This window comes from Anolis sagrei, chromosome 1, assembly GCF_037176765.1.
Source record: "Anolis sagrei isolate rAnoSag1 chromosome 1, rAnoSag1.mat, whole genome shotgun sequence".
In the NCBI taxonomy this organism is placed as follows: Eukaryota; Metazoa; Chordata; class Lepidosauria; order Squamata; family Dactyloidae; genus Anolis; species Anolis sagrei.
In genome coordinates this window covers 252343566-252369588 of record NC_090021.1, presented here as the reverse complement: position 1 = coordinate 252369588, position 26023 = coordinate 252343566, and the positions used below count along the sequence as shown (strand labels likewise).

The window sequence follows — 26023 nt, the reverse complement described above, 5'->3', positions numbered from 1 at the left end:
AATGAGTCTTTTACTGAGGTAAAAAGGGTGAGGGAGAAACCTTCCCTTTCTCCCTTGGAAGGGGCGGAGCCTAAACAACTGAACTGGGGAAACAAACCAATTGGTGCACTACAACAATAAATTGACAGCTATAATAACCAATGACATTTAACTATACATGTACAAGGTAAACAGAAATAAAATGGCAGTTTAAAATCCTGCAACTAACAGTTCTAAGTATATGAGGCGCCACACGCGCCGTCACAGTAATACAGAAAACAGCCTCATTCACTTAAGACTTTTCTGGAGACTTGTGTCTAAAGCAATTCCCATTTTGAAAGTCCAAATCCTTTATGTTCACATTATCACTAGAAATTAACAACAGCATTTCTGCCAGAAGTTGGTGGATATTTATGCATTGTATCCACCTATTCCTGCCATTATTCAAAGAAATGGCCGAAAGAGTTGATATGCTAAGTGCTTTACAAAATTGGGGGGGGGGGTGTCAAGATATAACATTTATTGCAGAATTTGTTGACATTTAGAGGGTTGGCAGCACATTTTGAGATGAATGAAACCCTGCAGATTACAGTTGAATAGATACATGGAGTCTTGTATTAAAAAAAAATGAGAGTAGGGGTGGGCAAAGCAAGCATTTCTTTCTCCTAGCTCTTTTTATAGTCCTTAGCCAGTGAGTTAAAGTGTTGAGCTGCTGAATTTGCTGATTGAAAGGTCAGCAGTTCAAATCTGGGGTGAGCTCCTGCTGTTAGCCCCAGTTCTGCCAACTTAGCAGATCGAAAACATGCAAATGTGAGTAGATCAATAAGTACTGCTTCAGTGGTAAGGTAACGGTACTCCATGCAGTCATGCCAGCCACATGATTTTGGAGATATCTACAGACAACACCGGCTCTTCGGCTTAGAAATGGAGATGAGCAGCACCCCCAGAGTCAGACACGACTAGGCTAGAAAAAGGGGAAACCTTTATCTTTACCTTAGTCCCTACAGACTCTTTGGGTTGCCTTTCTGTGACCAGAGAAGCAGGGAACTAATTCACCTGAAAAAGCCATTTATATATTTTTAAAAATGAGAGAAATGATTGCCCTCATAGGACAGAAATTGTCACTAAGTGCACTTTATTTTCCTATACCTTCTTTAGTATTTAGGACTCCTACACATGTATGCTATTCCTCTTGTGTTGTTTGCAGATTATTTTTGTGAAAAAGGCATAGAGCAGAAATGTAGGTTTCATTAAGACAATTACAAAATTTCAGGAAAAGGTTCACTTTTTGTAGCAACGGAGTTATTGGGAAAAGATTGGCCTCCCCACTACAATGCATGGCCAAATCCAGTCTTGAGTTCCAAATGGAATGGATCCATTCAACTGGTAAATCATTGCTTTCATGAATTTCATTCATTCAGTGCTTCTATTCTAGTTCAGGCAAACTAATTTTTTCTTCGTGGCCTCTGTGAATGCACACATATGGAGTATCTGCGCCTGCGCAGGCGCCAACAAAAAACTTCCCAAGTTGAAACTTTTAAGTTTTGGCAGTAACTCCGCCCAGCAGGGCATAAAAGGCGCACACTCCCGGTAGTTCCTATTTTTCCACCGCACAGCTCGCTCAGAAAGTTCCCTGATTATGTCCACAACGCGCTTCAAGCATTGCACTCAATGCCCGAGAAAGATTCCTGACTCGGACAAACACTCGAAGTGTCTCCGCTGCCTCGGAGAAGGCCATAACACTTCGACCTGCAAATATTGCCAGGCGCTGACAGCCCAGTCGAGAAAGAATAGGGCAGCGCGCCTCAAGGTTCTTCTCTACGAAGAATCTCTAGCACCTCAGCCTTCGATGTCGACAGCCTCTGCTTCTCGACCTTCTTCGATCTCGGCGCCTTCGACATCGACAGTGACTGCATCCCGACCTCCTTTGACATCGGCCCCTTCGACGTCAACTTCGGCAATGCAGGCCTCAAAACCACCGTCTACGACATCCAGGTCATCTAAACGGCCTCAAAAACAACCTTGTACTTTGACCACCCAGACGGTATTGACGAGGTGTCCATCCACCTCGAGCTCAGTAGCTTCCGTCCACTCGACAAGATCGACAGCAGCTACGCCACCATCGACCTTGGCAATGAAAATCACCTTTAAAAGGTCACACGAGGAGTCCCGCAGGGCCAAGACTGTTCCGCCCGCGATCCCTTCAACACCGGGGAAATCCTTCCAGCAACTCCCGGCCAAAAAGAGGCCTCAACTCCGATCTTCATCTTCATCTTCCTCTAAACAACCGACCCAGACGTCGTCAGCGACGTCCTCATCTCGGTCATCCCCCATTCAGTCGGCACAAAAGCCGAGACCAGTGGTGGACCCGACTCTAGATGTCCAAATGGAGGAAGAACCGCCGACCTCACCGGTTCAATCGGTACAGACGGTCATCGAGAATCCCCCTCCGGCAGCGAGGCAAGAACTCTTTCCTCCAGCGGCACTGGAAAGGGTACGGCAGACCACGCGGTTGGCGCGGGCAGCTCAGGCTTCAGCATCGAAGCAACTGCCTCCACCATCATCTCCGGTCGGAGTGGCCAGACCGCTTCAGGTCCCATCGAGGCATCCATCGTCCTCTCCTCACCCTTCGGAGGATGATGATCAGGACAAAGACATTCAAGGCTCTGTACATTCAGAGTTGGTGATTTCGCTTGCCCTTGGCAGATCTCCAACCCACGATGCCTACGAGGCCGATCCGCCCTCCCCAACTGACAATGTTCGGGCCTTCGCCGACCAAATGGCCAGAATGGCAGAAATGCTAGGCCTGGAAATCAAACAGACCTCAAAGGCGGTCACTGATCCAGTCTTCAAGAGGGTCCAATTCGAAGCCCCTCTGGCTCCGTTGCTTCCATGCCTGCCTTACCTTCTAGAGGTCATTCAGGCGTCCTGGAAGACTCCCTCATCGATACCCCCTACCTCAAAGAGAATCGAGGCATGGTATCGCACTGATGACGAAGGCTTGGAATGGCTCAAACATCATCCCGACCCGAACTCGGTCATGGTCAAGGCAGCCCAGTCTGGAAGACAGTCGAATACCCCTTTGGATCGAGAAGGGAAACTTTTCGACGCCGTGGGGAGGAAACTCTATTCCGGAGCCTTAGTCCTTACTAGGATGGCGAACTATGGGGCATGCATGGGTGCCTATCAACAGATCATATGGGAAAGAGCCCAACCCTTTATCGCAAAGCTCTCTGAGGAAGATCGAGCAGTCATGTCCGCCCTCTCCCAAGAAGCCACTTCCCTAGCTCACCATCAGATGCAGATGGCGAAACACACTGGTGATACCGCAGGGAAAATGATTGCCCATGCGATAGCCATCCGAAGGCACTCCTGGCTTCCATCATCGGGCCTCTCTACATCCTCCTGTCAGGTCATCGAAGATCTACCATTTGATGCTTTGGGACTCTTTAATGCCGGGGCCGACGACAAACTTAAATCTAACCAAGACTACAAGCTGCTCGCCACCAAGTGTGGTTTTGAAAACCCACCACAAGCTCAGAGAAATCGCTGGAGCAATTACCGCGACATTTCGGCAATTATCCTTATCGTCAACAGTCAACGAGACATACCCAACGTCCCGGGTCAACTACCCAGACTCAACCTCAACAGCAACAGCGCCGGCCCCAGCAAAACCAGAGGTCCCGATCTCGTCAACCTCTGGCTAACGGCAATTCCAGACATCGGGTTTGACGCCCTTCTTGACGATACCGTTTCCATCTCCGTTACTTCTGTCGACTCCACCTCAACCCTCTCCATTCTTCCCTGCCCCAGAGAACCTGCAATCTCAAACCGTCAGCTTCCTCGATTTGGAGACCGCCTCGCCAAGTTCATCCATGCGTGGCGACGCATCACATCAGATGTGTGGATGCTTCGAGTTGTCAAAGACGGTTATGACGGTTATGGCTCCCTCCGTCCCATCCTCGACCTCAGGGCACTAAACAAATTCATCCAAGTAACAAAGTTCAGAATGGTTACGGTATCGTCGATAACTCCCATGCTGTATCGAGACGACTTCTTCGCATCGATAGACTTAAGGGATGCCTATTTCCATTTGTCCATCCGACAGTCCCACATGCGTTTCATGTCCTTCAAAATAGGGCAACAGACTTATTCCTTCACAGTTCTTCTGTTCGGCTTCGGCACAGCCCCAAGGACATTCACAAAGTGTATGCCAGTAGTCGCGGCATGCCTAAGAAGACTGAAAATCCGGGTTTTTCCATACCTGGACGATTGGCACCTGGCATCGACATCGCCAGACCTCGACATGTGGGGCCAACCGTTGATCGATCTCTTATTTTCTCCGGAGAACACCCATCTCCCGCTGTTCAGGGCTCGTCCTCCCCAAGACGATCACAGAGGATGCCTCGGCGACACCTTTCTCCTCGACTGGTCAACCGACTTCCTCTACCTCTTCCCTCCGATCCCGTTACTCCTTCGGGTGATCGAGAAGATCGAGATAACACAAGCCAATTGTATACTCATCGCGCCGGAGTGGCCGAGACAAGTATGTTTTCCAGCTCTCCTTCGACTCGCCAACGATCGAACATTCCATCTCCATCCCAGGCCAGACCTACTCTCCAGAGAGCAGGGCCTTCTACTGCATCCAGACATTCCATCCCTCCACTTGACAGCCTGGAGGATCCTTCCATGACATCCCTTCCTCCAGAGGTCCGATCAATCCTCAAAGCTGCACACAAACCGTCGACATCGAAAGCATATGCTTACCGTATCGCCCGTCTCCACACCTTCCTTTGGGACCAATCCCGAACAGAGATGCCTCCATCGATACTGACCATCCTGGACTTCCTTTTTTCCCTTGCTACCCAAAACCTGGCTTTGTCGACATTTATTTATTTATTTATTTGGTTTACTTTTACCCCGCCCTTCTCACCCCGAAGGGGACTCAGGGCGGCTTACACATCCAAGGCACAATTCGATGCCCATAGCATACATCAATGATAAGCAATAAAACAAAATAACAAATTAGCAAACAACAACAACACATTGCATCTAAACGCGTTAAAACCAATAAAACCAATAAAATTTCATACAAACCGATACAAACCGCTTCTTCCTTCTTGCCAGTCAGTGTTCGCTATCTCATGGTTCAGAGTTTTCTTCCACATTTATCAGTCCACATATATCAGTCCTGCCGGTCCTAATTGCCTGGTTGTCCTATCTAGTTAGCAGATTGCCTGAAGGCCTGGTCCCACAACCACGTCTTTGCCTTTCTCCTAAAGGACAGGAGTGATGTCGATGCCCTGATATCCACTGGGAGTGAGTTCCACAGGTGGGGGGCCACCACTGAGAAGGCCCTGCTCCTCGTCCCCACCAGCCTTGCTTGGGAAAGCAGTGGAGTCGAGAGCAGGGCCCCCTCAGATGATCTTAAATTCCGTGGTGGGACGTAGAGGGAGATACGTTCGGACAGATACGCTGGACCGGAACCGTACAGGGTTTTGTAGGTCAAGACCAGCACCTTGAATTGGGCTCGGAACTGAACCGGCAGCCAGTGGAGCTGACACAGCAGAGGGGTGGTGTGCTCTCTGTATGTTGCCCCAGTGAGCAGCCTGGCTGCCGCTCGCTGGACCAGTTGAAGTTTCCGAACCGTCTTCAAGGGCAACCCCACGTAGAGCGCGTTGCAGTAGTCTATTCGGGATGTAACAAGAGCGTGGACCACTGTGGACATTGAAGTCGTATGTTGCAGTTATTTTTGGTACCTCCAGACGCTGGGTTCGCCCTCCTTGTTCCAGAATCATCTTATTAAGACCTTTCTGAAAGGATATACCAATCTTCACCCTCCAGTCCACCATCCCACCCCAGAATGGAGTCTTGACCTGGTCTTGGCCCAACTGGTGGGCCCTCCCTTTGAACCACTAGCCACGACTGATTTGAGGTTGCTTTCCTGGAAGGTGGCTTTCTTGGTGGCCATCACGTTGGCCCGAAGGCCATCAGAGTTGGCAGCTCTCCGAATAGATGAACCTTATTTGTTGTTCCATGCTGATCGTGTAGTCCTCAGAACTGATATCACCTTCTTACCGAAGGTAATATCCCCATTCCATGTCAATGAGGACATTGTTTTACCATCCTTTTTCCAACACGCATCCTCCCCGATGGAGAAGAGACTTCATTCCCTTGATGTTCGAAGGGCCTTACAGACAGAGAACTGCCGCTCTCCGTAAGTCGCCTAGGCTGTTTGGGGCCTATGCGCCGGACAAAATTGGATTACCAATATCGTCGCAGCAACTCTCCCGATGGATTGGAGCAGCCATTGAACTGTGTTACGAACTTGCTCAAAAGGCCCCTCCAGCCTCGATCCGCCCCAGATCGGCAAGGGGCATAGCTGCGACAACTGCCTTCTTGAAAGGTGTCCCCATTGACTTGATTTGCAAAGCGGCCATTTGGTCCACTCCCATGACTTTTGTTTCACATTACCAATTAGACACCCTGTCTCGGAGGGACACTTTTTTCGGCAGATCAATTCTGACTGACTGCCCACCTTTAGCTTGCCAAGGATTCACTATTTCTGTGTGTATACCTTGCTCCTCAATTGTTGTCTTCTCATGTTTCTACTGTGTTTCTATGCAACAAAGTTTAATATATGTCCTCACATGCTAACTCGCTGTTGTTTAATTGCACATGTTTATGCAATGCATTTGCACTTGTTATTTCAGCCCTCCTGGCCTCTAGCCTCGAGCCAGGTGGCTAGATGTATGTACTCAGGGTTTGTTTTTGTTTTTTCCGACCAGCTTATGCTAATTTGGTCAGGCCTTCTGGGGGGTTGTTTCTCTTTGACCTCGAAGGTTTTTTTAGGTTTACTATGCCTTTTATTATAGGGCTATGTGCTTGTGCTATGTTTTTTGGAACATGCAAAATACCTTGATGACACACTGCTTGACAGTACTTCTTCAGAACATGTATGTGTTAATCCTTTAATAAACATATGTTTGGCCCTCAACTTGGTGTCGGTTTGTTCCCACCATCCAGGACCTTAGCTTGCTAGCTCTCCATATGTGTGCATTCACAGAGGCCACGAAGAAAAATGGTAGGTTACTCACCTGTAACCATCTTTCTTCGAGTAGTCCTCTGTGAATCCACACAAACCCGCCCGGCCGTCCCCTCTTCAAACCTCCCCCTTTTTCCTCGCTAATGCGGCGTAGGAACTACCGGGAGTGTGCGCGGGGTGCCTTTTATGCCCTGCTGGGCGGCTGGGCAGAGTTACTGCCAAAACTTAAAAGTTTCAACTTGGGAAGTTTTCCGTTGGAGCCTGCGCAGGCGCAGATACTCCATATGTGTGGATTCACAGAGGACCACTCGAAGAAAGATGGTTACAGGTGAGTAACCTACCAATTCTCAATTACAATGAAGGGGGGGGGGAAGGATGGAATTGGGTATAAATTTGTATAAAAAACAGTGTTTTGGGGCGGTTTGCATCAACGTGTTCAAGAAACTTGCAGATTTTCACAGGGATAGGGATAAGGACTAGACAGTTTTGATGAACTAAAAGCAAGTGAAAGGTTTTGTTGTTGTTTGCTAGTTTTCCTTGCTGTTCACCAATGTCACAAAAACGAAACAGGAAGATAATATAAAATGCCACCACAGGAGAGATTGGAGAGGCAAAAGGAACAAGATAAATATGAAACAAAATGCAGAAAAGAGCAATAATTGTACTGGCTAACCGAAAGGCAAGTTTTTAAAGCTCCCTTGGTTTCTTCATGTTGCAAAAAAATGTTTAAAAAACCATTCAGGAGTTTTATTTTTACTAGAGCAGAAACCTCCAAATGTTAAGTCCTAATCCCCTGTATCATCATCTGTCTAACGAAGCTTAAATTTTATTGTCCTTTATCTTGGTCCCCAATTAGCCTAAAAGAAGAAGATCCCTCTTTGGAGACTTTTAAACAGAGGCTGGATGGCCATCTGTCGGGGGTGCTTTGAAGGCGATTTTCCTGCTTCTTAGCAGGGGGTTGGACTGGATGGCCCACGAGATTTCTTCTAACTATGATTCTAAATGTCCCCACTATAAGGCCAAGTGAATAACAAAAGTAACCTCTGATTCAAAATGTAGGCCTATGGCTCTAACACTGTTACTTTTCATCTGTATTATTTTTTAAGCTCTTGTACCTGGTGAGAAAGCTAGTAGAGATTCAAAAATGTGCATGAAGTGGGCTTTGGGGGTGCTTGTTAGTTTGATATTTTGGTTGGTTAATAAAACTATCACACTTTTGTGGATTTTTGTATTTTGTTTTATTTTGCTGCACGGCCAACTCAGTTATCCTTGAATACATTTCCCGGAAATGATTATGACATTTTATGTATCCTATCCAATACCTTGATACCAAAATGTTTGAAAGACCGGGGAAGATGATGGGGTGGGGGGCGGACAACTGTGCCCTGTTTTTCTCCAATTAAGAAGAGTTATGTATGGCCTAGTAAACCTAAATCACTTGCTGCTTTAGAAGTGACAGATCTCTTCCAGTCCACTTGACTTTTATAAATAGCAAATGGGGAAAGAACCCTTGCATTCTTGCTTCAGGCAGCAAAATGTTTTGAGCTAGGCCTGTGTAGTATCTCTGAAAATGAGTTGAAAACTGCAGACTTAGGGCCCTTCCACACAGCTATATAACACAGAATATCAAGGCAGAAAATCCCACAATATCTTCTTTGATCTGGGTTATCAGAGTCCATACTGCCAAATATTCCAGTTCAAAGCAGAATATGTGGGATTTCATTCAGTTGTGTGGAAGTGGCCTAAGTTGTGACTAAGTTTAGATGTATTGCTAACATGACATCTAAGGAGAAAAAATAGATATTTCATTTAGAAATAGTAGTGCGCAATTACATTATGTAATTGAATACTTACAGATAATGGTATCATGCCCTCAATTGCCCAAAGTTTATTTTTATGATTTTTTTTTCCAATGGTAAGTACTTGGATGACATTTGTTTGATTTCTCAGTGGTGTATGATTTCCTTTGTTAAAAAATATCCTAATTAGCACTCTGTTTGACACAAAAAAATTCAACACTGGGGAAATATTTTATACATGTAACTCTTGGGATTAGCAGGATAATTCATCATTTGTAGTAGTGTTTACAATTCTGCATTCTCCTCCACCCTGATTCTTTACATATTCCCCAAGCAAAGCATTTTGTATCCATTAATTTCTGAAGAAATCACTTTGGCTAACATTATGGCCAACACAAATGAGATCCAGCTTATTACGTAAAAGAGCACAGTAGTGGCATAATGACATGCTTAAAATACATTTGCTTTAGTAGATTTAGACATTGACTTTGAAATGCTTGTTTTACTCTCGCACTTTTATTTAACTTCTTGCTGTAATTTGCAATCAAATCAGGAATCCGTGTATTTTTTTTAAAAATCAAATTGAAACCCTTTTTTACTGAGTTATTGAAATTTAGGATTTGCCCCATATAAAGTCATTTTTGTTGCAGTTGTGAATAAAGCGCTAGCAGATCTCCTATGAATAAATTGTGCCACGGCAACCTTGTGATAGGGCCATAAATCAGAGTCGATGCAAAGACACATAACAACAAATATGCTCCCATCCTGCTGTGAGTCAGATTGCAGGGTTTTTTAATGTTTTAATAAAGGAAAATTATCTGACTATCTATATGTGTCTCTATAGACCTGTTGGGAAACTAATCACTAATATCAGAGATTGTGGGAAGTTCATGAAGCTAAAAGAATCTTGTAGATATCTGTGTTTGTTCTAAGACTTGAGATTAATCACAGTGTAAGATAGGAGCTATTTCCTTGGTCCAAATGCCTTGAATATATGTGTAGAGTCACAGATTGTCTTTAATTTCATTACTTTACCCATTTTAATCATGTTTAAATTGGCATACAAAAAAACCTTCTTGAATATACATATAATAGTGGCGCCATTCACACTATGATAGTTACGTTCCATCAGAATTTCTAGAATGTTTCCCGTTGAGGCTTTATAACTTAGTATCAAAAATGTTCTTGGCAAAAATACCCTTTATGTTGTTTCTGTAAGTGTATGGGGAAAGGGCAATGTGATCCTCAGCTTGAATCTAAAAATTCAATATTTGTACCACATATTACGCTAGAGAAATCTGAGTATTGACTGTTAAGACTACACTAGGATTGTGCAGTAAAATGTACAAATGTTAAAATATTGGACACAAACCAGCCAAGGGAAGCACTTTTTCTTCTCATTGAAATCAATGGTGAATTTATATGTATATGCTTAAATATCTCCTTTTAAATTCAGTGAGTTTTAAAATAGTTTGGATCATGTCCTTAATGGATTATTTTGCATATAGATATGCTATATATTTATCTATATTTTCTTAGCCTTGCTATGCTTCAGGAGAGTTTTTTCACTGTTGTCATAGTATATATTTGAACTTCAGTCTTTTGGTTATTTGATTTAAAATTTCAAAAAGAAGCTGTAAGATGCGATATTTTACATATACTTAATAAGACATTTTACTTGCAGTGCTTTTGATTGTGGCTAATATTGCATCCGTGCATTTCTTTCGTACTCTTAATTCATTTTGAGTAACTAGGCATTCCTTTACCAGTTCTGAGATACAGTCCTCCTACTATTTGGCTTATTCTAGTTTTACCAATACCGCTTTCTGTTTGGGAGAAAACTGAGGCAAAGAAGATTAATTTTTAAGCTCTTGTACCTGGTGAGAAAGCTAGTAGAGATTCAAAAATGTGCATGAAGTGGGCTTTGGGGGTGCTTGTTAGTTTGATATTTTGGTTGGTTAATAATAGATTGGCCTTCTCTCTATCTCGTTAGCATTTTAATATCTTTTCTACACAATGGTCTACTATTTCTTTGTTCTTTTACTTGCTCTGAATATAGCCTCAAAGCTGCTTTTTGTTTTTAACCTCTTGGGCAATTCTGAGTTAATTCTGAACTTTAGCTATTCTGACTTTTCGTCCTATATGCATTGGCTATTAGTTTGTATTTTTGTGACTTTCTCCTTCTTCCTCTTGTTACATGTCTCTTTTTAAAATCTGGGTCATCTGAAAAGTCTTTGTAAATCCATCCTGGTTTCTTTAGAAATGTTCCATTTTTGTTCCCCCGTTGTAGAGTCGATAATGCTAAGCTGATTGGAGCAATAGTCTGATTTAGCATAAAGCAGCTTCCTATTTTCTTGAGTATTCATTAAAAGCTATAGATATCTGTGACGTGTGTTGCAGTCGTTGTTACAATGTAATTTGTATACATTTGCTTCCATGGAACCACCTCAGGAGGCTAAGTGAATTTAGGACTCGTTATGGTTTGGGTACGTTGGTGTATGGCAAGGTTTTCTTTTACAGGTAGATATGTTGAGAAGAAGTCAATCGTGTATGTTAATTTAGTTGATGGAGTACTCAACATAATTATTTCAAAAGGCTATCATAGAGGAGAATGGTATGCAATTTTCACAGAAATATATTGCCATCTGCTGGCTGCAATTTGGTTGTCTTGAGTAACACCCATCCTTGTTCTCAAAATTAGACACCTGCAGGCGATCCTCAGAAAGACTTGAGTATACATAGAAGGCATGGAAAGAAACCTCTATAATAATTTGGAGTTTAGAAATGGTTTTTGGAATAACAGTCATGAAATCTATTGTGAACTCTGAATGCATTTTAATAACAGGCCAATTTTAAAATACTGAATTGATTTAATATAGGATTCAACAAGATTAATCCGCCGCAGAGGTATGAGAGGAAGGAAGTACTACAATGTAGGTGGAACATCTGAAGTGTCAAGAAGAGCATTTAAATCACACTGGTCACAGGATCCATTTTTGCCTTCTTTGAAGGAACTTTGCAAATAGACTTGCAATGATGAACATTGTTTCTGGAAACATTGCATTATGCGGGTCCATTGCATTATGAGGGTCCATTCCAAATTACCCGATGGAAAAAACTTACTGGGAACATATAACACCAGCCTGTATGAAGATAATAAATGACAATTTATCTGATGTTTCGGTATTCTGTATGCCAGCTCTTGTAAGCAACCATAATCTCAGGATTCATATTTCATCACTAGAGAACTTTACAGCTCCTTACTGTTAATCACAGCCCAGTTTCCTGACTTCAAAGTGAGGCTTCTGTGATATTTTTTAAAAACTGAATAATGCATGTGCTAACTCAATTGAATTCATAGGTGATATTGGTGCTTGGGATTATTAAGTGTAGAATATAAAGTGATGTGAAACTCAATCCTTTTTATGTTTTTATAACCAGGAGGCTATGATTAATCCTCACTCTAAAAAGTCATTCTGATGATTTATTGCATTTTCAGAAGCTAGCTCCAGGAGTCAGTCAATTTGCTTATACCTGTGTACAAGATCACCCGATATGGGCTAACCAGCAGTTCTGGGAAACAACATTTTATAGTGATGTGGAAAATCAAATTCGTTCCCTCTACCTATCAGCTAAGGAAGACAATCATCCACAAAACCTAAAGCAGAAAGTAAGTAAAAGAATAATGCAAACAAATAAGCTAAGCTAAACCAGGGTTATGGCATATAACACTTTTTACAAGTTCACTATGATATTGTAAAGAATAGCTTATGCTTTTCACATAACTCATGCCAAGATGTATATATGTGTTTACAGCAAGCAGAATGGTAACAAAAAAATTACAATCTTAATTTTGATTCCAAGTCACTGTAAATGTTTGAAGTGTGTTCTCTCTGACAAGAGTGCTCTATATAATCAGCAAATGTAATATTTTAAATGTTTAAAATATATACAGTTTATTGTTTCTGTTTTTTAACAAAAATAATCTCAAAAATTTGAAATAGTGCTGTATGAACATGAGTCATACCAATAATTATTTTAGATTGTAATCAAATTGAACTGTTTTCTGTAGAAAGCCAGTTTTGTCTTGAATGAAAACACCAGGCACCAAGTGTTCTCATAAATCACTTGAATGTTAAGGAGCCCCCGGTGGCGCAGTGGGTTAAAGCCCTATGCTGGCAGAACTGAAGACCGACAGGTCGCAGGTTCGAATCCCGGGAGAGGCGGATGAGCTCCCTCTATCGGCTCTAGCTCCTCATGCGGGGACATGAGAGAAGCCTCCCACAAGGATGATAAAACATCAGAAATCATCCGGGCGTCCCCTGGGCAACGTCCTTGCAGACGGCCAATTCTCTCACAACAGGAGCGTTTGCTCCTGACACGACAAAAAAAAAAAAAAAAACTTGAATGTTTGCTCTAAAACTTGTACTACTAGGATGAATGAATATATTATCAAGATATGATAACAATACAAACATCCATTGGTACATGAATTTCTAGCCCCGGCAGAGCTCAGCTCCTTCTACTTCAAATCAAACAGTTCTCCAATAGAAAACTTATTTCAAGAATGTTTCATTTACTACATCAGAAATGGACAAACCTTATAAATATTCAAGCCAAAGGAAACCTAGTATGCAGATATTTCACCATTATGAATCCCATAGCCATGTCCAAACTAACAATTTCTCCCCCTTCCCCTGCCTCACAGCAGCAATGAATAGCTATGCTATGTTTACTTATACAGACCTTAGACTAGATCTTATGTAGAACCTGGAAGCTAATATAATTGTCATATTTATTACCAACCTGTTTGTCTCAAGTTTGTGTGGCAATGACTACTGAAAGAGAAAGAGTGCCTGTTGCAGAAAGCTATGAAGTATAGATGTAGTAGGAAAAGATAGAATATGATTAACTTGTATCCACACATCTGGTTCCTGGTATATATATGACAACATGTCTGTCAACTGAGCATATATCCAAGATGTATTTCAGAGTGTTAGAAGAAAATCACCACTTCCAGATACTTGCCTATGTATTTTTTAAGATAACATGTTTAAAAATGAATACAAAAAATCATCTGTTTTCTTGTTTTTAGCAACAGATAAACACTACTTTATTTCTCCCTTTTATTCACTTGAATGGAAGTTTTCCTATATAGAGCTGATAAAGGCGTGTTGGTTGTGTAAAATATTGGCAATTGTCATAATGATCTTGAGTTTCCAACAACATATATTCTGCATTACCTAGAATATTAAAAATGTAGGAAAAGCAACAACAGGAAGCTTGTGACTAGTATACTGTATGTTATGGATTGGGTTCAGATTTAAATAAATGTAACATGGGCTAGCAAAATGGCTTTCCTTGTCCATCTTCCCCTCTTCCCTGTCCAACCTTGCTGAATGGAGTGGGCTATAGTATGGAGGAAATAAGGTTACAGCCTGTGTTGGATGGGGTTACACTCCCTCTGAAGACACAGTTTTGCAGCTTGAGAGTTCTCCTGGATTCATTGTTGAGCCTTGAACCCTATGTCTCAATGGTGGCCAGGGGAGCATTTGCACAATCAAAACTTGTGCGCCAGTTGCTTCCGTACCTTGAGAAGCCAGACTTGGCTGCAGTGGTCCACGCTCTTGTTACAGCAAGGATAGATTACTGCAACACATTCTACGTGGGCTTGCCTTTGAAGACTGTTCAGAAGCTTCAAGTGGTCTAATGAGCAGCAGCCAGATTCCTCACTGGACAGCATACAGAGAACACAACTCCCCTGTTATGTCAGCTCCACTGGCTGCCAGTCTGCTACCGAGCACAATTCAAAGTGCTGGCTTTAGCCTATAAAGCCCTAAATGATTCCAGCCCAGCTTACTGGTCTGAACATATCTCCCTCTATGATCCACCTCAGAAATTAAGATCTTCTGAGGTGGCCCTGCTCTTGGTCCCACCTCTTTCGCTGGTGCTACTGGAGAGGACGAGGGACAGATCCTTCTCATTTGGGCCCCCTCGGCTTTGGAACTCCCTTCCTAGTGAAATTAGAGCAGCCCTCTTCCTCCTGATCTTCAGGAAGAAAGTAAAAATGTGGTTATGTGCCCAAGCTTTCAGTCTTTAATGCAACAAGAGAATAAGGAATAGCGAATTAACAAATGGAACAGTTTTGGATTATGATTTTGGATTGTGTGATTTTAATAATTGGTTTTAAATTGTGTTGTTTTAATGTAACTTTTTATTTATTGCATGTTTATTTTTGGCATCGAATTGCAGCCTAATTGTAAGGCCGCTCTGAGTCCCCTTCAGTGTTGAGAAGGGTGGGATATAAATAAAATAAATAAATAGGAGAATTCCTCTAAATCAAGCCTCTTTCCTAAGCAGAGTTCTGTGGAGGGCTTTTTTTAAAAAAAAAAATGCTACGGTGGCCAGGTAATTTGCTTTGGCCAGTCCAGCTCCACATGTCTAAATTCAGATGTGGTCCAGTGAGGGTAAGATTGATAAGAACAATTGTGTGGGTGGAACTCCAGGGCTGTTGTAGCAAGTATTGCCCCATACCCTGTAGAAATCTAGAGAACTGATTATACAATAATTCTTGTAAATTTCACCATACGTGAGGTAATGCGATAACGCTTGCCAGATACCTTTGCCCTAGTTTAATCTGGCTACAATACATTTTGCCTACGTGCCATCCACCCAGTTTACTAAGAATGATAAATACAGCAAGTGAAAACATGAACATTTCTGATGCTGTATAAACTATTTATAGCTGCACGTGACTCACCTACTGAAGTGCTACATATGATTGGACTGAATCATCGATGTCACACAGTTTAATCTTTTTCCATCCAATTCAAGATTGTTTTCAGCATGAACCAAGGATTTGGAAAGGAAAAGGAACAGCAACCTATAAATTAGTTTGTAAAATTGCACTGTGAAAAGAGGGGGCTGAACAAAGGACTGCATAGAAAGGCTTATGAGTAGATTGGACCTGAATACATCATTCCTTAGTAGTACCAATTATCATACACTGTTACACATTCTATGAGTATCTGGCAGAAACAGTTCTTTGAATTTTAAGATAATAGCCAAGAGCATGAAGAAGAGGGATTCATAATTCTCCATGAGCAAAAAAAACTCCAGCTCCCTCCTCTTGCAGTGGCTTTATGTCATGCTGCATTATACTTTGTGAATACTAGTTTTCACTTTTACTTTGAAATGTGTTTGATTATTTAATAAAGGTTACAGTATAGGTTTTTTTATTCATCACTGTTATTTCTCTCTGGTTTGTGGGGTAGACATTCTCCTCCATACTTTGCTTCAGGCTAGAATCAAGAAAAGGGATTCTTAAAACAGTGTAAAGTGATATAATGTTGTGACTACTTTCCCCCTTTAGGAGAACAATTCTGAAGGCAATACTCAAGAAAAGACTGCAATGGACTTGGCTGCTGAGCAGTTGCGCCTTTGGCCAACACTTAGCAAAGAGATTCAACAGCAGCTGGTACAAAGTGAGGAAAGCATGGTTTTCAGCCAAGCAATTCATTTCGCCAATCTCATGGTGTACTTGCTGGTGCCATTGGATACCAGTAAAAATAAACTGTTAAGAACTTCAGCCACAGGAGACTGGGAAAGTGGAAGCAATAGCATTGTCACAAATAGGTGTGTAATCAAGGCTCCCACATGATGGTTTTTTTTTAAATGAGCAAACCTCCAAGTGTTGGTTTAGCTGATTAGAATTGCTTTCTCAGCATTGCAGGTAGTGTTGCTGAGAGCTATGATACCGAAAGTGGGTTTGAGGATTCTGAAAACAATGATATTGCCAATGCCGTTGTGCGTTTCATTACCAGATTCATAGACAAGGTTTGTACAGAAAGTGGAGTTACACAGGACCACATTCGGAGTCTTCATTGCATGATACCAGGTATGAAGAAAATACTTCAGTCTTGAAATTGTTTTGAGAGTTATTTTTGTAATGCCTAAGAGAAAATATTTTTGGAAAGAGTTGTTGTTGTTGACAGTGAACATTGGTAATTTTAATTTAGTTTGTTGTGAAAAACCTATTTCAGGTATTCTGAGAGCAGTTTTTAGAATGGGAGACCTGTTTTAGTTTGTTTTGCTTTTGTGGTATTCTGCTCATTTGTGGTGGTATTTATTCCCAGGAATTGTAGCAATGCACATTGAAACTTTGGAGGCTGTCCATCGAGAAAGTAGAAGGTTACCACCAATACAGAAGGCAAGTATTTAGGGCTGTGTTTCTAAAGATACAAACATATCAAGCATAAGGCCAGTTCTATAGGTTAGGGAATGTTTATTTCTAATATAGTTGCATCAGTTTAAAAGCATATTGAAACATTGGTAACGTTCAACAAAAAAGCAGTTCATCTATTGTTTAGTTCTATTGTAAACGATTGTAAAGTATGAAAAATAGCCCAATCAAACTTCTAAACAAACAAACAAAAAGACCAGCAGAAGTAGTGTGTCTTCTGCTACTTACTGGCCACCCACAGGCTTTCCAGAGTGAAATAAGAAATAAGTAAATAATAAAATGAAACCAAGATGCTTAGTTGGGCAGTGACTCAGTTAGCAATAATAATAATCATCATCATCATCTTTATTTGTATTCCGCCCTATCTCCCCAATGGGGATTCACCAAAATGCCACAAAATTGTGCAGGTTTGGGGTTCTTCAGAACTCTTCACCAGACATTTTTGAAGTACGTAGTTTAAAAGTTGAGGGGAAGACTGCTGAAAGAAACAGGAAAGTCCAGAAATGTGGCCAGATGCTGTTGCTGTGAGGTCTGCAATGAAACTCACTTCCAAGATGCAGGGTGCAAACTACATAACTTTTTGGTAAGAATGTAGTTATGAGATTATACCTTGTAATGCACTCTGAGATGTAATTTAGCTATACATTTCTGAAAACATAAGATCTTCCTTCACTCTGAATCTCTTTTGAAAGAGAAAAAGTAGTGCAATAATAGCAACAGCAAGATTGAAGAGGCAGGATATTTAATTAGTTAAACTTATTTTTTGTCCGTTTGTTTATAGAATTTATATTCCATATTTCTCCCAATATGGAATTCAATATGGCTTACAATAATTTTGAAAAAATAAACTGAAACATTTTACAAAAGTTTAAAAAGATTAAACAGAGTTATTTTTAAAACATGATTAAAACAGCTATAAAGAGCAAACATAATTTTCAATAAAAGATTTAACTATACAACACACCAACTATACAACACACCAGTAACTATACAACACACCAGTAACTATACAACACACCATACTACTGCTCCACAATTAAAATTCAGAGGCCTGCCTGAATAAAGGTGTTGTTACTTGCTAGCAAAAAGGGAGGCAACCAAAGGCAAAGTTTTTCTGCCAAGGGTTTAATCTCATTTTATTTATAGTCCAAAATTCCCACACATGCACAGTGTTACAGGTTTTCCCAGAGACATTTCTAGTCACAAAATGGATTATGGATCCCAAGGGAGTCCAGCAAAGTCTGGGGAAGGCCAAATCAGTAAATCCTCACATAATTTGTTGTCCTTAGGAGGCTCTCAAATCCTAACCAAAAGTGATATGTGTAGCCTATCCCAGAAGCTGGTAGCTCCCTGCTAGGTTGTAGAGTTGAGGAATGCACTGGTTTCAGTTTAATAAGCGAGCATTGGTTTTGGTTGCTTTTAAGTCTTGCCCCTATAGTAGAAAACTCTGCATGATAATGCACCTCTAGAAACAGCACATTGTTCTTCATTCTATACAAACCGTTACTAGATACTTTCACAATAAGTTGTTGCAGTATTTCTGGCCAAAACATTTTAGTATGACACCTATAGTGCACTGCGTGCTGCACAATGTACGTATTTTTAAAATTAAAATAAAAATTCTTGTTTTTGGGTCCAGCCCAAAATTCTACGGCCAGCATTGCTACCAGGAGAAGAGTTTGTGTGTGAAGGTCTTCGCGTGCTCCTGGATCCCGATGGCAGAGAAGAGGCCACTGGAGGATTACTTGGAGGACCTCATATTCTCCCTGCAGAAGGAGCTTTGTTCCTCACAACTTACAGAGTTATATTTAAAGGCACACCACATGATCAACTAGGTATGGTTTGGTTAAGCATGTTAAAATAACTGTTACACCAGAATACACCTGAGACTAGTATTTAACCCTTTCATCTACCCATATTTACTTGAATCCAGTGCAAACCTCAGTTTTCAAGACCCTGAAACCAAAAAAGGATTTGCTGGCAAATGTAATGCACATTAAATTTGATTAATCTGTTCATCAATTGACTTGGCCCTTCTAGCCCTAACTTAATATCAGGCTTTTGCACTTTACTACCAGCCCCGCCCTTGCAGTCGTATTGCACAAGCCCTTGTCCCACTCTCTCAGCCCTGAACATGCCCACTCTGCTCGGCTATTGGTTGTTGATAGTTTATGTTTTATGATTTTTGTACGTTTTTTTTTTGTTTTGCTTCAATTTATTGTAATGCAATGTATTTCATTGTGTTATATTTTAATTCTGTTTGACTGGTCCTGGCCCCCATGGAAAAAGAAAAGGAAGGAAGACTGCCTTTTCTAGACGTCCTAGTCATCCGCAACCCAGATCAACAATTGGGTCACACCGTTTACAGAAAACCCACACACACAGATAGATATCTACATAAAAACTCCAACCATCACCCAAGTCAAAAAAGAAGCACCATAAAAGCCTTGGCAGACCGTGCAAAAAGAATCTGTGAACCCCACCTCCTCCAAGATGAACTGAACCACCTCAACTGGGCTCTACAGGCCAATGGATATTCCACCTCAGACATCAGAAGAGCTGCAAGACCAAGAACAAGCCACGAGAGTCAAGATGAGGATCCACCCAGAGGAAAAGTGTTCCTGCCATACATCAAGGGAACCACTGACCGCATAGGGAAGCTGATGAGGAAACACAACATACAAACAATCTACAAACCCACCAAGAAAATCCAACAAATGCTACGTTCAGCAAAGGACAAGAGGGATCCTCTCACCTCTGCAGGAGTCTACCATATACCATGCAGCTGTGGACAAGTCTACATAGGGACCACCAAACGCAGCGCCCAAACAAGAATCCAGGAACATGAAAGGCACTGCAGACTACTCCAACCAGAGAAATCAGCCATAGCAGAGCACCTGATGAACCAACCTGGACACAGCATTTTATTTGAGAACACAAAAATGCTGGACCACTCTCACAACCACCATGTCAGACTACACAGAGAAGCCATTGAAATCCACAAACATGTGGACAATTTCAACAGAAAGGAAGAAACCATGAAAATGAACAAAATCTGGCTACCAGTATTAAAAAATTCTAAAATTAAAACAGCAGAGAGAAAAACAGGCAGGGACATCTAATCACCTTTCAAGAAGAGTTTGCTCCAGGCACAGTCAGCCCATTGTATGCTAATCAAGGTGGTCAATTGAAAAGATTCACACCTAGCCCAACTTACAAAAGCCTTTTGTCTCACCCTGGTCTTTCCACAGATATATAAACCCCTTTTTTCCCAGCTCCAGCAGACCTCACCCTCTGAGGAAGCTTGCCATAGATGCAGGCGAAACGTCAGGAGAAATGCCTCTAGAACATGGCCATATAGCCCGAAAAAACCCACAAGAACTGAGTGATTCCGGCCATGAAAGCCTTCGACAATACAATAGAAAGAAGCCTCAAAATAAAAGGCAAAGGGAATAAAAAGAACATACAAGAAAGGAGGGGTGAAAGAAAAGGCAGAGAGAGGGAAAGAGAATAGAAAGAGGGTACAATAAGGAAGGGATGGAAAAACTGCTACTTCAGCCAAAGGGGCAAAAATTTTGAACTCATATAGTTTGGTTTTGGTTTCATGAAAGTCAAAGAGGACATTCCAATTTCTTCTTTTACCATGGAAAAGAAACAAAAGTGAAAGTGGTGTATATTGTAAAAATGTAACTAATTTTACATCCTTAAATATTTATATTTATATTCATCAGCACATTTGTGGCTTGAGCTTAAAATTGACTACACTAACAAATGCTAAGACAAGAAATTATACCTTTTGGGTCAAGAACAGATATTAGATATCATGGTGTCTTTCCAAAATTATGTATAGCAGTGATTCAATACGATACATTTTAAATCATTAATGATATGTTAGGCACTTTTTATGCATTTTAATCATTTTAACTTTTCGGGGCACATGTAATTGTACTTTTTAAAATATTAGTATTTTTATTTGAGTTTATTGACTTGATATGTGCATTTTTGTTGACTATGGCATTGAATGTTTGCCTTTTTGTATGTAAACCGCTCTGAGCTCCCTCGGGGAGAGACGGCGGTCTATAAATAAAGTTATTATTATTATTATTATTATTATTATTATTATTATTAAGTAAAGCATTTATCATACTGTATATATAGAGTTTGGGTACAAATGTATATAGTATTTTTCACTTGTTGGCTTCTTGAAATTGTTAATGTTGTACAAAGGCAATCAAAACAAATGTGTCAAGGAAAACAAAATATCATTTAGTGCAGATTTTCCACAAATCTTACTAGAACATTACTGGAGTTGTAATTCTCCTGCTGCCACGGCTATTGAAAAATAGTGTGTTGTTTGTCCGTTTTAAAGAGGCTGGTTTTATGCAACAGTATGTTTGGTAAAGGCTTGTAGATGTTTTTGAATAGCAGTTTCTGATACTTCGATTCTGTTCACATTTACCGAGCATAAACCTTACTCAGCTGGATAAAATTAACTTGTTTGTCAACGTACATAGGTTTCATGTCTGTCAGAATACATTTTGAAGTAGTGAGTTCTAACTGAATGAATAGATGTAATAAAATGCATCATTAATAATATTACATTTCACTTTATTCATAAAATAAATTCATCAATTTATTTTTATTTGGGGGGGGGGGGCGCTAGACAGGAACCCGATAGATTCCATTATACAGTATATTCTTTGTGGAATGAGCTCAGTACTTTGATAACCCTTGTGGCTTTGATTTTGTTTTGCTACCATACATGAATTCAAGACATATGATACATGTAATGTATAATATGTAGAGCATAAACAAATCTCATTACTTGATTCATCATCCAGTGTTCCTTTAACTAATAATCTTAGTGGGAGAACAAACAGTTATTCGAAGCTTCCCTGTTGCCTCAATAACTAAGGAGAAGAAAATTACCATCCAGAACCAACTTCAACAAAATATGCAGGAAGGGCTGCAGATCACCTCAGCTGCCTTTCAGGTAAAACAGAAATACTTAAACTTACAGAACAACACTGTTGACTTGAGGACTGGATTATTCTCAGTGGCAAAGTTTCCGAAGCATGGTACTTTATAATAAAAATCTAGCAAAGTGCCAGCCAATCAGTAAAAATATATATGGAGTGTATCTGTAAAGAAATGCTGAACACATGAAGTTGGTGGCTGATCACTTCTTTTGTGTACCCACTTTTGGTCTGAACTGATTATTTCCAAGCCTGTTGAGTATAGCTATTTTTAAAGTTATTCTTAAGTATTTTTATTTTTATTTGTCGTGTCAGGGCAACCAGTCAATTATATTACATTTCTAACAGAAACAAAGCAAACAAACAGACAAAATACAACATTTTTGAGTTTGGTAGTTGATTAAATGTCCTTTGACCAGTATCTGGCCACTTGGAGTGCTTTTGGTGTTGCTGCAAGAAGGTCCCCAATTGTGCATGTGGCAGGGCTCAGGTTGCATTGCAGCAGGTGGTCAGTGGTTTGCTCCTCTCCACACTCGCATGTCGAGGATTCCACTTTGAAAGTGGAATTCTTAAGTATGAAGTGTCTTGATTTCTAGATATTTTCTTAAGCCAGATAGAAAAGTAGGGAATACTGCAAGTAACTACTGGTTTTACATGAGGATAAACTAGTAACCTCTACCCTCCCCAAACCTTGGGACCACAAAACTCTCTTGGCCCACTATGGAAAAATGGCGCCCCCAAATGTCAATATGCTCAAGTAGTATATGGGAAATCTGTTTATTCATTTAAATATAATTTCATCCTAAGTTTAGAAATGTGCTTTCTTCATGGATTTTGTGATTCACATATATGAGTCAATTGTGCACCTGTGCAGAGCACATTAGAAACTTCTATAACAGCAGAGTGATTTTTGAAAGTAATTGCTCCCTCATCTGACCAAGTATGCAGCAGTATACCCACCTCAATTGTTTTTCTTCAACCATAGCATCAGCAGTAGAAGAGAACCCATTCCATTAACTTTGGCTGAGCTTATTTCAGTGTTGATTATTGTTCTTCAATCTTTTTCTTCATTCTTACTTCATTCTTTATTATTTTTATTTAAGTTGCTTATTTTTCTTCATTATTTTTTCTTGTCTTTACACACAAAGAAATAAAGTGAAGTGAAGAAAAAAAGCCCATGATTATGGTCTTGGTTGTTCATGGTAAAGTCATTTTTAGGAAGTGTGTGCAGTGTGCTAATAATATTCTACAACAGGACAGGGTTTCTTACTACCTCTTATGTTTAACAGAATTGCTTGTTTTCTCATCAAGCATTTTTTTTAAATTGCCTATATCATTCGAAGGTTTCCAAAATGGGAAAGGACTCTTGAGTTCTTGCTACATCTTTCGATTTAGCCTCAACTTCAAAGATGAACATAGTACTATCTATTAAGAGTTCCAGTTCATCCACCCATTCAGTCACAGGGAGAAGGAGTCAAGGAAGGTCTCATTGTCCATTTGATACTGAGTTTAGTACAGGGTCATTCATTAACTTCTTTGGAGTCAAAATGATACAACAACAAGATAGATAATATCATCTGTAACAATACCACCACTGGCAGAAAGCATAGAACCTGAGTGTGTGTCAGAGATCCTGCTCTGCTGTAATGAGGAGGTTCAATTTGTGGCTGCATATTCAGAAGGGGACATTCAGGGCACATTTTCTCTTCAAAAATTCAAAGAGGCTCAACATTATTTTCAAAGATTAGAGCCTCCACAAAATAGAACTAGGTCTAGATATTTCAGAGATAGTTCTTTTCTCAGACTCTACAATGTAGGTATCAGGGTACAAAGGACATGTCAACTTCTTATTTGATTTTGAGGTTATCTTCTATGATTGGCATTATGGGAGTCTTTCCTATCTCTTGCCTCACCTCTTGTATATCCATGGGGAACGCCCCCTCTAGTGCAATGGAAATCAGTTGTTTATGGAGATGTTTTATAGGAGACAGTTCCTTGTGAATTCAAGGAGGCTCTATAATAATCACAACATAGATTCCCTAGTGTAATGCCTTCCACTATGTTTCAGAACCCCAACTCATAAGAACAGTAACAGACACTTTAGAGAGACAATACATGGTCTGAAGTAAAAATCACCCTACAAATCTGATATCTTTATAAACTCATTCATCCACTCACACTCCTCTAACTTCCATTTGCTTACTTTTCTGGAGCATCACTTCCTCTGAATCTTCATCGTTGCTACCAGTATAAAGTGCTACCCCGTGGCCTTTCCACACATCCTCAAATGCTTGGCTAGAGTAGTCACTCATTTAAGAAGTTGAAACATTGTTGCCTGCTATGACTGGATGATTGGTTGCTAGTAGCTCAACCTCATCAACACCATGAAGTGTTGAGTTCTACTGTTCTCAATGAAAAGAAATCACAGCTTATACAAACACAGTGTACAGAATTCATAGGGGCTATACTGGATTTTGATTAGCAAGAACATTTCTTCCTCTGTTAAAGGAAGGACCAAGGCTGGTGTATTCCTAGAGGTGATGGCATCCACAATGCACATCATTTCACTTGCATGCTTATACGTGAGATCTCTTTATCCTAGGTTTAAGCAGCATTCAGCCATCACCCAGACTCTCAACAGCATTGCAGCATCAGCAAATGCAAATTGTTAGCTGTAATCAAGACATTGCAAACATTTTAGCATCTTCTCAAGAGACATGTAGCACTGAAACATGATGGCATGGGCTCAACAGTGTTGCTCTATTTGACAATGCAGTTCTGGGCATATTGCATGCAACAGAATATATGTAGAACTACCATCTGTCTTGCAGTAAAAAAATTCAAGAAGGCAATGTCTTGAGTCATATGCATACAACATCTCACAAATGGGAACTGGTTCAGTACTTCAGAATTTACTCTCCTGGTGGAGCATTCCAAAGGCTGATTACTTTGAGAGTAAAAACATTCTAAATGCAGAAGCTTCTTTTCAAGAAAATGACCACATTGAGATAGACTTTTCTGTACTAGTAGGGGTGGAGATATTCTACAATATTTCTTTCCATTAAAGTGATTGTAAAGCTGAGAGACAGTTGAGAATATTGTATTCTTGTAACACCATGGTGGCCTCAACAGCAATGGCTTGTTCTCTTCATACATCTTACCAGGTTCTGTTACTATCATCGTCTCAAATGCAGGTCAAATCAAACATCCAAATCCAAAGATCTTTTGCCTGACAGATTAATTTATCGGTTCTTGACAATGTTGCAAACATTTTAAAAGCTGCAAAGTCACCCTCCACAAGGAAGTATTACAGCTATAGATGGAAATAATTTCTTCACTTTCTTAACAATTTTTTTTACTTTCATTAGTGTCCATGGAGCAAGTATTGCAATTTCTGATAGATATCTAAGTTGATTCCCTTATCAAAGTTTATCTAGCAGGAATTGTTGCAAATTCTTCTGCTCCTATTTCTTTTTCACAGTTCATTCATCTTTAGTTAACGTTTTCCTTAATAACATAGCAACTTATTTCCCCTAATCCTCCATTAGTGCCGACATGGATTCTTTTATTGTTGCTGGATCTGGATCTTCATGTTTGTTCAACCTTTCAAACCAGTGGCAACATGTGAGTTTTTTGCACAGGCACAATCTCTGCACATAGGGCTGCAGAGAAAACAGCATTCAGACATGATGCCTCTTTCGTCAACTTCCAGAAGGTAGTCCTCAGGCCAAACATATAATTTCTGCCCAAGGAGGCCAGACATATTTCAGTTGCATTAGAGGCCAGAAAGAGCCCACAGATTGCACATTGACCATCTCTGGAGTAAAGTATTAGTCCCATATGCTTCTCCCATAGCGAAGAGTACTGTACTTTTAAGGGATCTCTCCTAGGTGTAAGGTTTTAATTCTCCAGATATAATCTGCATTGTCACCCTTATCTCAGCATTCTGATGGACATATTCTGCCTATCTTCCTATGCTATT

The 26023-nt window shown here is 40.6% G+C and overlaps 1 protein-coding gene across 7 annotated transcripts in view; it reads left to right on the top strand.

The window, feature by feature from the left end:
- The window catches only part of SBF2 (SET binding factor 2), a 265755-nt gene that overhangs the window by 194298 nt on the left and 45434 nt on the right, over positions 1 to 26023 (top strand). For all 7 annotated transcript variants that reach the window (XM_060767041.2, XM_060767036.2, XM_060767031.2 and 4 more), the window contains exons 18-23: positions 12323 to 12493; positions 16196 to 16458; positions 16548 to 16720; positions 16959 to 17032; positions 18705 to 18900; positions 21931 to 22058. In XM_060767041.2, the coding sequence (XP_060623024.2) occupies positions 12323 to 12493; positions 16196 to 16458; positions 16548 to 16720; positions 16959 to 17032; positions 18705 to 18900; positions 21931 to 22058 (1005 nt within the window). The remainder of the gene's footprint in view (positions 1 to 12322; positions 12494 to 16195; positions 16459 to 16547; positions 16721 to 16958; positions 17033 to 18704; positions 18901 to 21930; positions 22059 to 26023) is intronic.